This window comes from Podarcis raffonei, chromosome 17, assembly GCF_027172205.1.
Source record: "Podarcis raffonei isolate rPodRaf1 chromosome 17, rPodRaf1.pri, whole genome shotgun sequence".
NCBI classification, from domain to species: Eukaryota; Metazoa; Chordata; class Lepidosauria; order Squamata; family Lacertidae; genus Podarcis; species Podarcis raffonei.
The window spans coordinates 10958844-10971010 of NC_070618.1; the positions used below are offsets into that span (position 1 = coordinate 10958844).

The window sequence follows — 12167 nt, forward strand, 5'->3', positions numbered from 1 at the left end:
GAGAATCGATCTCAGGGTTGTGGGTTATAAAAGATTCCTGCATTGCAGGGGGTTGGACTAGATGACCCTGGTGATCCCTTCCGATTCTACGATAATGACAGACATAACCTCTACTAGATATATGTGCTGCCTCCCTTGAAAAACTGCCACCTATTCTCCATGTCTTAACTATGCTGAAGGAATCTGTCAGCACTAGTTAGAACTAACCAACAATTCCCTTTAACCAGGATCTGAAACCAAGATTAACATCGACACCACCAGTGTTTAAATGCAGTCCTCGGGAAAGGTTTGCTTCAGGAATGAGACAGGCTGTAGGGACAGAATGCAGGTCCCAGATGTTGGATTCTGATTTGCTGACCCCTCTTCTCAACAGGGAACAAATGTTATAACTGCACAATGCAAACATTAAAGCAACACGGAACGCTTGAAGCTGGATGATCCCACTCTCCCCACAGTGAATACAAGAAAGGTTGGGTAAAATATCCAAGTACAGCTATTCTTCCTCAAACATACAAAACAGAAAACATCCTTGAATGCTGTTGTACGTACCAAGCTATGAAAATTCACAAATGATGCTTATGTGAACTTGAAGAAGAGCAAGAACATCACTCGGGAATACAGACTGCTACTTGGTCCCACAGAAACCAACAGAAATAGGACAGTACTTAAGAAAGCTTGCTCTGTATATCTCTACTCTAGCACTTAAGCAGATTTTAATGAGGCCACATAAGTGACATTAATACGGTTTTCAAGTGAGGTCTAATGAATATCCCAGAAAACTATATCCATGGCAATAAGCTAACAAGCTCCCTACGCCACCTTGTAGTCAACCAATATTTTCTTAAATGAAAATCTACTGAAGAACCATCACTTTTTGTAATACAGTGGTACCTCGGGTTACATACGCTTCAGGTTACAGACTCCGTTAACCCAGAAATAGTACCTCGGGTTAAGAACTTTGCTTCAGGATGAGAACAGAAATTGTGCTCTGGGGGCGCGGCAGCAGTGGGAAGCCCCATTAGCTAAAGTGGTGCTTCAGGTTAAGAACAGTTTCAGGTTAAGAACGGACCTCCGGAATGAATTAAGTACTAGCTGGACTACGTTACCAATAATGTTGCTAATTTCCCCCAGAACTGCAACCCAGAACTGATTCTTTGCAATTCCTTCTCTCTGATGAAACAACCTTTTTTATGATAGTAGGGTCTAGAATATAGAAGAGGTACCTCTGTACATGTATTTCTCACTATAAAGGATTTTAATCTCTGTAGGAGCATGAAGAGTTTTTAAGAGTACACGTAGCCTGCCAATCAGTTTTGGTCTGCAGAGAAAAGCTTTTGGTACCATTACCGCTGTTTCTGTAAATGATGTTCTGGTTTAGCTATTTGCAACAGTCATCCGAGACACTAGCCAGAAACCTCTGGAATCCATGTCCGAATAGGGCAAATCTTAAGTTTCACACTGCAATCCAGGCATCACAATGTATCCATAACACCATAGATAAAGCTAGTGGTGATTTGTGGTGGGGGTTTTTTGGGGGGTGGGGAGTGGTGTCCTCCTGACAGCAGCATGGTGCTTGCCAGTAGAACTCCAGGCTGAAGCAAGTCAACCCTGCAGGTGAATCAATTTGCTGAGGCACTTAACTGCTGGCTTTGATGGGCCTGTTCCATTTTATGCTATTTGTTTTCATTTGATACTTATTCATAGTGTTTTATTTTTCTTTCACAAGCAGCTCTGAGAACCCATATTTAAAAGTGGGATAGAAGTATTCAGTAGATTTTCATTTAAGAAAATATTGGTTGACTACAAGGTGGCGTAGGGAGCTTGTTAGCTTATTGCCATGGATATAGTTTTCTGGGATATTCATTAGACCTCACTTGATTATAGGGTTATGCTAGACCCTACTAGCATAAAAAAGGTTGTTTCATCAGAGGGAAGGAAATGCAAAGAGTCAGTTCTGCGTTGCAGTTATGGGGGAATTAGCAACATTATTGGTAACGTAGTCCAGCCAGTTCAAGCTCGGCACCTCCTCTCTACGTTTTAAAGCAACAACTCCTCAGCAACATTAAAACCATTTGTCCTTTATCTGGTAGCGGAAACCTGCCCTGCTGTGGGCCCAGGGATGGAAAGATGGTTTCAAATTTTACAATCAATAACTGGCTCAAAAGGGTTGTACATGCTGCAGTCATGGAAAAAATTGCTCATCAGTGGTGTATGCTGCAGGAAAATGCAGAGCCTGAGGATTATGTGGATATTTGTTGTAATTTTATTACATATCTCAGAATCGTCCAAGCTCAATATAGTCCCCACAAATTATTTATCTGAAAGCAGTTTTAGTATTTCCCCCATTTGTTTACCTTATCCATGACTTACCCAATTTTTCTTTCTTAGTTAGAATCTGTTAACGCTCTTTCATTATTTTAATCTAAATGTGCCTATATATATATATATATATATATATATATATATATATATATGATGCCATTTTTTTCTTTTATATACCCAAGATGCGTATTGTTGTTTTGTTCTTTTCTCTTTAAAAAAACACATGCATACCCACCACTGAATTAAAAATAAACAATTTAAAAAAGGGTTGGTTCATCAAAGAGAAGGAAATGCAAAGAGCCGCCTGTTCCTTTGTGTTTATGAATTGTTCCTGCTCCTCACTCCTGAATCTTCTTTTAAAATGAAATGCAAAGCAAAATGATATGCCAATATAGCGGGAAAGGTGCAGTATACTCAGGCCTTCCAGTGACACATGTCTGAACAAAATGTAACACGGGAAAAATTATAAGCCACAGTAGACATTAGTCACATTTTACAAAGTGAAACTTGGCCTCCTCTTTTTCTGCAAGAAGTTTGCAGCTCCAGAAGTCCTTTTCTACACTACAGCAAACAAACCAGAAAGCAGAACAGGATATGAGCTGGTCTGTAAACAGCAAGTTAGTTCCACTCAGGCCTGATTCATAACTCATACTTTGCCACATCTCCCCTTGTGCTTCTGCTGCACAGCGCTGCAGAAGCAGCATAGTTCTTCTCAACGCACAGCCCGGCACAATCACAACCCTCTGCTGGTTGTGCATATAGTTACCATCTGTAATCTATGTCCTGTGCAGACTCTTCTATAATAAAAGGCACCATACCAACAATACACTTCCCTGTACTGGCACGGGTTGTGGGGATTTACTATGCAAACCATCCTATCCATTGAGGCAATTACAGATATTCCATGACTGGAACCCTGACATGCAACAACATCCACACTTCCAGGATGAACCCATTTTCTTGAAATAAACACATATGAGCCTTTAGATTTTCCCTCAACCCCATCTTATCCTTGCAACAAGCTGTGAAGTAGCCAATGAGCTTGACAGTGCGGTAGAAACTTGGACCTGGGTCTCCCCAGTTCCCTGCTTGACACCACACAGGCTCTTTCACAGATCCTTTTCTCCCAAAGATTTGACAGAAAGCCTGGCTGAGGAATGGACAGGCAGAAGGGAGGGAATAAATTGAGGGAAATTTCTGGCTGGACTTCCTGCAACTTCACTCAGAGAATAGGGACAGGACAAGCTAAGGGCTGTATGTTGAACCTGGAATACAGCAGACAAACATTACTTCTTAAGTGGATGAGGAGGAAACACTGTAATGTGTGAATGAGTTAACTGCAGCTCTCCGATTTTTGTCAAATCACCAAACAAGCTTGAGAGGAGGCAGGTAAACCACACTATAAACAAACCTGTACTTGATAGACGTACAACCACATACACTGGCAGCAGTATTCTGCTAAATATAGGCTCTGGTACTTGTCTGGAGAGCTAATATGCCCCCCCTCTGTTTGAATACCACTTCAAAACAAAATATTGGCCTCAAAGAAGTCTTATCTCAGGCTGAAGAACGGAGTTTAAAATGCTTCTAACAAATAAATTTTGATCATAGATATTAAAAATAACTTTTCAACAATGATAAAGTCATAGAACCTCAAGGTAAGAGAGGTCTATAAAATTAGTAAAAGAGAACCTGCTTACATCACTGGAAGGTATTTTATAGCTACACTCCCGTAGCACCATTATAACCCAGGTAGCGGTATGTCCCAAGGAGATACAAGAAATGAGTAAGGTGCACTGAAGCTACAGAGGCTGCCCAAACCTGTAGTGTGTTTAGTAAGGCAAAATTACATGGTTTAAGCAAGTGAATATGTTATGTATGAAAGTCAAAAGGTGTAGTGCAGTGGCCACAAGAGAGAGAGAGAAAGAGAGAAAGAGAAAACGAATAAGAAACAGTTACAAATTAGACATCTAATTCCATTTTGGTGGTCAAAACACACACCAGCTGAGCAAACACATGTTTTGACCACCAAAATGGAACAACTTGTTGTTTTTGATGGAATGCTGGCCACTTTTACTCTGCTCTGATTATGCTGTGGGCTTTTCATATATATATTATTGGAATTTAATATTTGAAGTTCTGTACCACTAAAATGAGAATAGCCATATTGCACTGGTTTATACCTTCGCTTTTCTGGGGAAAGGTAGCAATTCATTTTTGAAATGTTTTCTCTCGCTCTCACATCTCCCTACACTTTGAATTCTGTATTTACAATTTGCATTCTACTTCCACTTGCCACACTACTACTTCCTCTTGAAAGGCTAAGGAATTAACTTGTTTTTCCTTCTAATTCCGGGTTCAACAAAATAAAACAAAACAAACCACTGATGAACAGCAACAATAAAAAGGAATTAACCTGTATTTGATTATTCATGTTTATGAAAATTCTCATGTGCTTTTTAAATAATTGAATATCCCTTCCCATCTTCCTGTTTCTTCTTATACACAAAATCCAATTCTATGCAAGTTGACTCAGAAGTCTCACTGAGTCCAGTTAGGCTTCACTCCCAAGTAAACATTGATTGGATGGGAGGCTAAAAATCATAAAGTGTCAGCAAGAGGCTTAACTTTTTTAAATTCCCTGTGCAGTGCTTGTTTGAATAGTGCTCATATTAAATGAAATCAAAACTAAATGAAGAAAAGTAAAAGCAAAACAAAATAATGTATACATATCCCATCTGAAAAGAGCAAGGTTAGTTTCGGAAACATCCTAAGTTATATAAAAATCACGATATATGTATTGTGACCAAAAAAACCCCAAGAATCACTTACCAAAATCTACCCTTGTTAGTATGCACTGCATTGGATGGTCAGTTGTATGCCTTGTCGTCGTTGCACCACTTTCATAACAAGATGCACACAGATCGTAATCGTAGCAAATTAAACACTTGTATCTGCGACCTCGGAAATTTCCTTTTAAACATGCATCGCAGCTGACACCTACAAACAAAAAGAAATGGTTATTAACTATACATTATACTATATTTAAATGTAAAGTAGTGAACCTAGTAATACCTACAACTTTTAAAATTAATTTAACTCCACTGTTAAGTGTTTCATGTTAGCCACATAGTTTCTATTGGGAAAGAAAGGTGGGCTATAAACTGGACAAACAAACAACAAATTTGGGTGTAGTTATTGCAGTTATGTGAAAGAAACATTTGGGTTGCTTAGTGAATATCTTCTTGATTAACCCTGAAAACAAGAACTCAAATTATGAAAATCACTAGATATCATTAACATACTAATTGTAGCATGCTTGAAGAGCTGTGTAGATAAATATCTGTGCTTCCTAGTAATAGTCACCTAAAAGTTAATTGTAACTTTGAGTTTAACTATAACTACTATTGTGCCCACTTCAGTTGACTTGCAATGTGTTAATACAGAAGAATGGTCAATAACAAAATGAAATAATGAGTTTCTAAAAGGAGAAACTTTTCAACAGAAGAATATGGTAGAAGGAAATTTTCAACTCCACATCTTTCATCTGACACAACCACACAACCACTCTATTAGTCCTTGTTACCCAAGTAGCAACAAGTTATTCTTCCGTCAACATGTCAGATAAAACACAGAAAAATCATTCATCTTCCCTTTCAAAACCCACAGTAACCCACAACAGGTGCAGCTGAACATTCCAGAGAGCTCCTCGCTCTACCATACAAATTTTCTTCACATCCTGCAATGTTTCTGCAGCAAGGATTTGGATGCAGACTTTCCAGGGATAATACTGTTCCTGAAACACTCTGCTGGAGGAAGGGTAAGAAGACTTTCACCAATTTCTCATTCACCTACGGCCCTTTGAAAGCAGCTCTAGAAGAAGAGCATGGGAGATGGTGCTAGGGGCAAATCTGCAAAAATCACTTTCCCCCACTTTGTCCTTAAGGTGGATCTACTGCTCGAGCAGATTCCCATTGACCAAACAGAGTAAGTTATTCTGTTTGCTCTTATATTTGCACAAGAGTATATCCTGATCCAACTCAACATACGTATAATCCTAAAGATAACAATTTGCAAAAAACAACAACCCATAACTACACAGTGTAATAACCTTCCCACTTTTTATTTAGAAGTTTGCATGAATAGGAATCTTATTTATGTATCTGTTAAGTGCCACATAACATTTAACCAACTTTAAAATGTTTCTAGGTATGTTTTAAGATACCTAGTAAAATCATAATCTCAAGCTTCTAATTTATAGTAATTGCACAATTGCCTGTCTGTAATTGCCATGCAAAAGTTCAAAGAGAACTGAACGTTCTCTTTCAGTTACAGATCTAGAGCAAAGATCGTGAGCAGTACCTCGCTTGAATCCACGCCAATCTCTCAAAACCACAACTATTTTTCAGAAGACCCTGGCAGCTGGTTCTGTATTTCTACAATGACTCTCACACTTAACTGGCAGACACCAGCTCACAGCCTTCACAAGGGCAGTATTGCCACGGATCACTTATTACAAATCAAGGTACTCGAAATAGCGCTTACAGCAACACTGTAACATAGACCACACAATTCGGCGCAGGGCAGGGAGCACCGAGGCTGAGAAAATATAGCAACTTGCTATGCAGTGAGCTTGTACCAAGAATGCACCATGCATTTTCGTCTTTCAGACTACCTGGATGAACAACAGTAATGAGGACATGCCCCCCCCAACGTTGCCAGCCCTAGTAAATTATTGATAAGTGAAATATGAATGTGCACCAGTGACAATACAATAGAACTGCTTTCCTAACAAAAATCACACCCACACTTTCAGCCAACAGTCCTCCAACTAAATGGCAGGCCTCAATCAACATACAAGGACTCCATTTATCAGCAATAAAACCACCTCTCTTTGGATTTCCAGAACGCTGACCCAATTTCCAACGTCGCTCTATGACCATGCGCCCTTGAACTTCAGCCGAGGTGTTTTCTGTCTCCCCAATCCCCACAAACACTTTTGCTTCCCCAACAGATTTAGATTGCCAATAGAAATAGGACAGAACCACTGAAAGCTATGCCACTGGAGGGTAGAAGGATAAAGATAAAAATGGCTCATTCTAATTTTAAATGACGGAACAGACTACTTTCCTAAGATGTTTTCAACGTTTTTCAGCCGCTAACGTTCAGTGTCCAAATTTAAAAGGCTGCTGTTTCTTTTGGTATCGTCTAGAAATGTTAAGGTGAACTTAAAGGGATTTGCTTTCTTAACAAAATGATATAAGCTTTCTTATAATGAAGGTGTAAATAATGTTTGTGTCAGAACAACAATATACAATATCACAGTATTTCAATTCTGTAATTAAAAGCTCTGGAGCAGTGTTTACTTAATTGGATTCCTTTACAAGAGCGCCCCCCCCCCCAATTTTTTTTGCAGGGCTCTGATTGGGGGAGTCCTGAAGGAACCTTGTGCAGTTTCCGGTGCTCCTTTTGATCCTTTCTTTTCAGAATGGTTAATTGCTTCCACTTTTCAAAGGCCACAAAAGACACCTGAAATAACCCAAGGGAATCAAAACAGCAGCAAAAGTGTGGAAAAATACCACATTATGCTTTTTGGATTTTATTGTACTGATGATATACAGTGGTACCTCTGGTTATGTACTTAATTTGTTCCGGAGGTCCATACTTAACCTGAAACTGTTCTTAACCTGAAGCACCACTTTAGCTAATGGGGCCTCCTGCTGCCGCCGGAGCACGATTTCCGTTCTCATCCTGAAGCAAAGTTCTTAACCTGAAGCACTATTTCTGGGTTAGCAGAGTCTGTAACCTGAAGCGTATGTAACCTTAAGTGTATGTAACCCCAGGTACCACTGTACACAATTTATTTTCAGCATTGCGATGGGGGGAGGGGATGGCACCTAGATATTCCATTGTGGCGACTATAACCCAGGTTTAAGCTGTCATTTGGCGATTGCATCCAAGTTTCTAACACTGATTTACAATTCATAAAGTGGGAATAGCCCAGTTTACACCACTTACACATCTTTCCAGTGTAGGTGCAAGAATCTGATCACTTGTTGCAAGGAAGTTCAAGAGACTCCAGTACCCAAACTACACCAGTCCATGAAGGTGCAAATCCTCTTCTGTTTGAAGGATCAATTTTAAACTGGCAGATTGAGCTAAAGTGTCATTTGACCAATCGTTCTCACTTTCCCCCCTGTATTTTCCATAGGCCACTTGAAAACTGCTGCGGTTCTTTGTGGATCTTGTAATAAACCAGGCTAGACTGCTAAGATGAGTACCTTAACTGGCAGGTGTTTAGGGAGAAATCAGTAATCACCAGCAACATACTATGAAGGTCAAGGGCCCCATGCCAGAGCCTTGTTATCTAGTTCAATAATCTGGCACTGGTCAAAACAGCCTCACTCTCCACCATCAGAAAAAAATTAATCAAGCACAGGGCCAAGGTCAAATATTCTTGACTCTTTCTGTGACCACACGAACAAAGCTTGCAGACCACAAATTGAGAATTTCTCCTAATTAAACAATGGTAGTCAAATTGTAATAGATGTGGCTGAGAGTGAAGTCTACACTCCTTTACTGGTTGAGACAACTATGGTTCCAATATGCTACTACAGTAGAGATTGAAAAAGTATTTTTAGAAGCAAATGTGATTTTTAATACTACATGGTAGTTTGGGGTTAATAAATTTGTATGTTAAACTTATTACAGTATCTATTAAAATACCTATAAATGATATTTTGGCAATATTAATTTAAATCAATTAGTTAAAATACATTCAGTAACTAAAAATTATGTAATCAGTGTTCGTAAATGGACCCAAATGTCTCTCAACAATTTTTTAAAAAAGCTCGACCATTTTTTTGAGGTGTCCTGGTTTTTACTTTTTGAAATGTGGCAACCCTAGTTATAGGGAAATTTATTTCACACTGACTCAAAAGCATCACACGACACTGCATTAATTAAGCCATCAGGATATGCAACGGTCCCTCCCCCCTTCAACTTCTAGAAGATGAATAAGCAATAAAGGGAGAAAAAATACGTTCTTCAGTCCTAATAAGAGAAATGTTTGATTTGGATGTGCCTTTATGTACAGTAATAAACCACATCTTGGAATTCCACATTTGTTCATGGCAGTTTTCAGAATACAATATAAAAATAAAAAACATCTGCACTTCTCAAAAATAAACCCATGATGACAAGTTCAAGGTACAGGAAATACATCCATGTTCTCATCATTGCCAACAGCTATCATTTTGCGGTTTTCAGAACTTTTGAATTCAGAATGGTGGTTTTTTCCAACTGTGGCCCCCCATGAGTGTAGCCAAGGGGGGCAACTGCCCCCCATAAGTAAAAAGCAATACAAGTCAATATAAATCTGAGGTTAGGTTCTGCCCCCCAACATAAACCTGCCCCCCTAACAAAAATTCTGGCTACACCCATGTCCCCTCCTGTCCTACCGGTAGAAAGGTTTATACCTATTTAAATGTTTTGTTTGTAAATAGAACATGTTTTATTTATATTTTTTATAATTTATACAAAATACAATTACATAAAATGATAGGAACATAATGAAATAGTTAGAGCAGAAAAACATGGAATCATCTTTCTAGTTCAACCTCCTGCAATGTAAGAAACTCTGCTAAAGCACCCATGACAGATGGCCATCCAACCTCTGCTTAGAAACCTCCAAGAAAGGAGAGTTCAGAACCTCCCAAAGGAGATCTATCTTCCATGTATTATAAAAAGTAAACAACATTCATTTGAGCACAGTTATTTGACACAGAGGGGGAAACCTACAGATACAATCCAAAAGGCACACAGGGAGTTCTGTATATATGGGAAAATTTTAAAAAGCAAGTGGCCCTCACTGACCTGGTGCAAAAAAATCTTGTCATCCCGAGGAGTCCTGGCTGCCTAGATAAAACCCCATAGCCCCACACACCCTTACCTGGGAGTAAGGCCCACTGAACTCAGTGAGGCTTTCTTCTGAGTAGACACTTAGGTATTTACTAGATGCAAGTCATCAGCACCAGACGACCCCATTCAGCAAGGCACTGAATGGGGTGGATTTCACCCTGTGCCTTGAAGAGCTGGGCCAAAGCAGCCAAGCCGTGTCCCTTGGCAACATCTGAAAGCCCTGATCTGCCAGGCGCTGGGGTGGATTGCACCTTGCAGAGTCAGGCCTACACTGGTGGCAGCAACAAGCAGCTCAGACTCGCCCAGCCCTACCAATTGCCACCCCACCACCACACGTACCTGACCTGGGGGTTCTGGATTGAAGGTTCTACTGGTCAAAATGGGAGGCTCAGCAATCACTCTCTCCCACCAGAAACAAACCAGGACTGTTCTAAGAAAACTCATGTGGCAAAAAGGAGCATTAAGCCCTGGTGGGTTACCCACTTGTGATTGACCAAGCGGCTTGCCAGTCAATCAGGATTTTTTTAAAAGAAATGATTCTCCCCCCCCTTCACTTTTTACCTCCCTCGGCGATCCCCTAACCTCATGCTGTGACCCCCATTTACGTGATTTTCACCTGTGGCCCCCTTGGAATATCCAGGGGGCCCCCAGGGGGTCACATGGCCCCTGGTTGGGAAACACTGGCGTAGGGTGCAATTTAGCTAAATTTTTTAAATAGTTTGGAATAAGTTTACAGTTAAGCATAAAACAAACTAAGTGCTGATGCTTACCACAATATTTTTGTAATCACTTCATTTCCTTTGACTAGCCAGAGCCCACAGAATGTACAGTATTTTAATGATAAAGGAGACACCCTCCTGCACAATTAGGAAGTAAAAAGATTTATCACCATCCTTTAAGCATTCTGACATCAAGTTGAGCTGCACAATAATAAAATAATGCTTTTAGAAAAGCTAAGTTACCCTGTTTAAGTTTTGAATCATATTAATTTGTATACTTTAGTAATTATTTTATCCAAAGAAAGATTCCAACATTCTCTGTAACATGGGGAAAGAGGTTATAGCTGCAGATACTGGCAGCCTAATATAAAACAAACTGGGAATAGTATGCGTCTTTTATCACACCTATTTCCACAAAACAAAGAAGTCTCCAAGAACCCCATACTTCAAAATCTAGTTAAAACTGAAAAGAAACTTGGATCTTACATCATTTATGCCTGTGGGTAGGTGGGGGACAGATTCTAAATGTACAGATTTACAGTTCTGTATTGTTCCAAATATACTAAATACTCCCGCTCTGTTACTCATTATGTTAAAACATTGTAAGTTTGGTTTTGTCTTCATTTTAAATTCACCCAAAGTCCTAATTTCTCCTTAGCTTTTATTAGTGAGATCATTGGACTTCCACACTAAATGTATCTTTAGTATTAAGTATAATTTCAACTTGTATAGGAGCTGACATTATACTTTAGGCCTTACAGATTAACTTTACTCCTTAACTACATACTCATGTTATTATAATGTGGCTTCTCTGCCTTCTGCTGTGCTCAAAATTGGTCTTAGAAAATTTTAAATTATATTGGTACAAGGACTAAAAATTAGTTGCAATTTTTTTAGTAGCAGCAATAATGTTAATAGCAGAGTAATGAAAAACTAATGAATTGTTCTCAGTTCATTGTTGGCTTAATAAAATTAATATTGCATTAGGAACAAAGGACATTTCAATCCACTATATCTGAAATCATTTCAATGTTTACCAAGCATTGAGAGGTGGCTTATGGGGCAAAAAATATTTATACCCTTATGGGGGTGTTGTTGTTGTTGCTATGTGATGGAAAAACCATATTACATATTTTATAAATGTAGTTTTTTGTAGGTAGGATTCCTGAATGTATGTTTATTGATAATTAAAGTTATCAATAAAAA

General features: G+C 39.1%; 1 protein-coding gene across 3 annotated transcripts in view; it reads right to left on the minus strand.

The window, feature by feature from the left end:
- Positions 1–12167, minus strand: part of KCMF1 (potassium channel modulatory factor 1) — a 45255-nt gene that overhangs the window by 11766 nt on the left and 21322 nt on the right. For 2 of the 3 annotated variants that reach the window (XM_053370300.1, XM_053370301.1), the window contains exon 2: positions 5155–5322. The exons of the other annotated variant lie outside the window; for it this stretch is intronic. In XM_053370300.1, coding sequence (XP_053226275.1) covers positions 5155–5322 — 168 coding nt within the window. The remainder of the gene's footprint in view (positions 1–5154; positions 5323–12167) is intronic. 3 annotated transcript variants of the gene reach the window in all.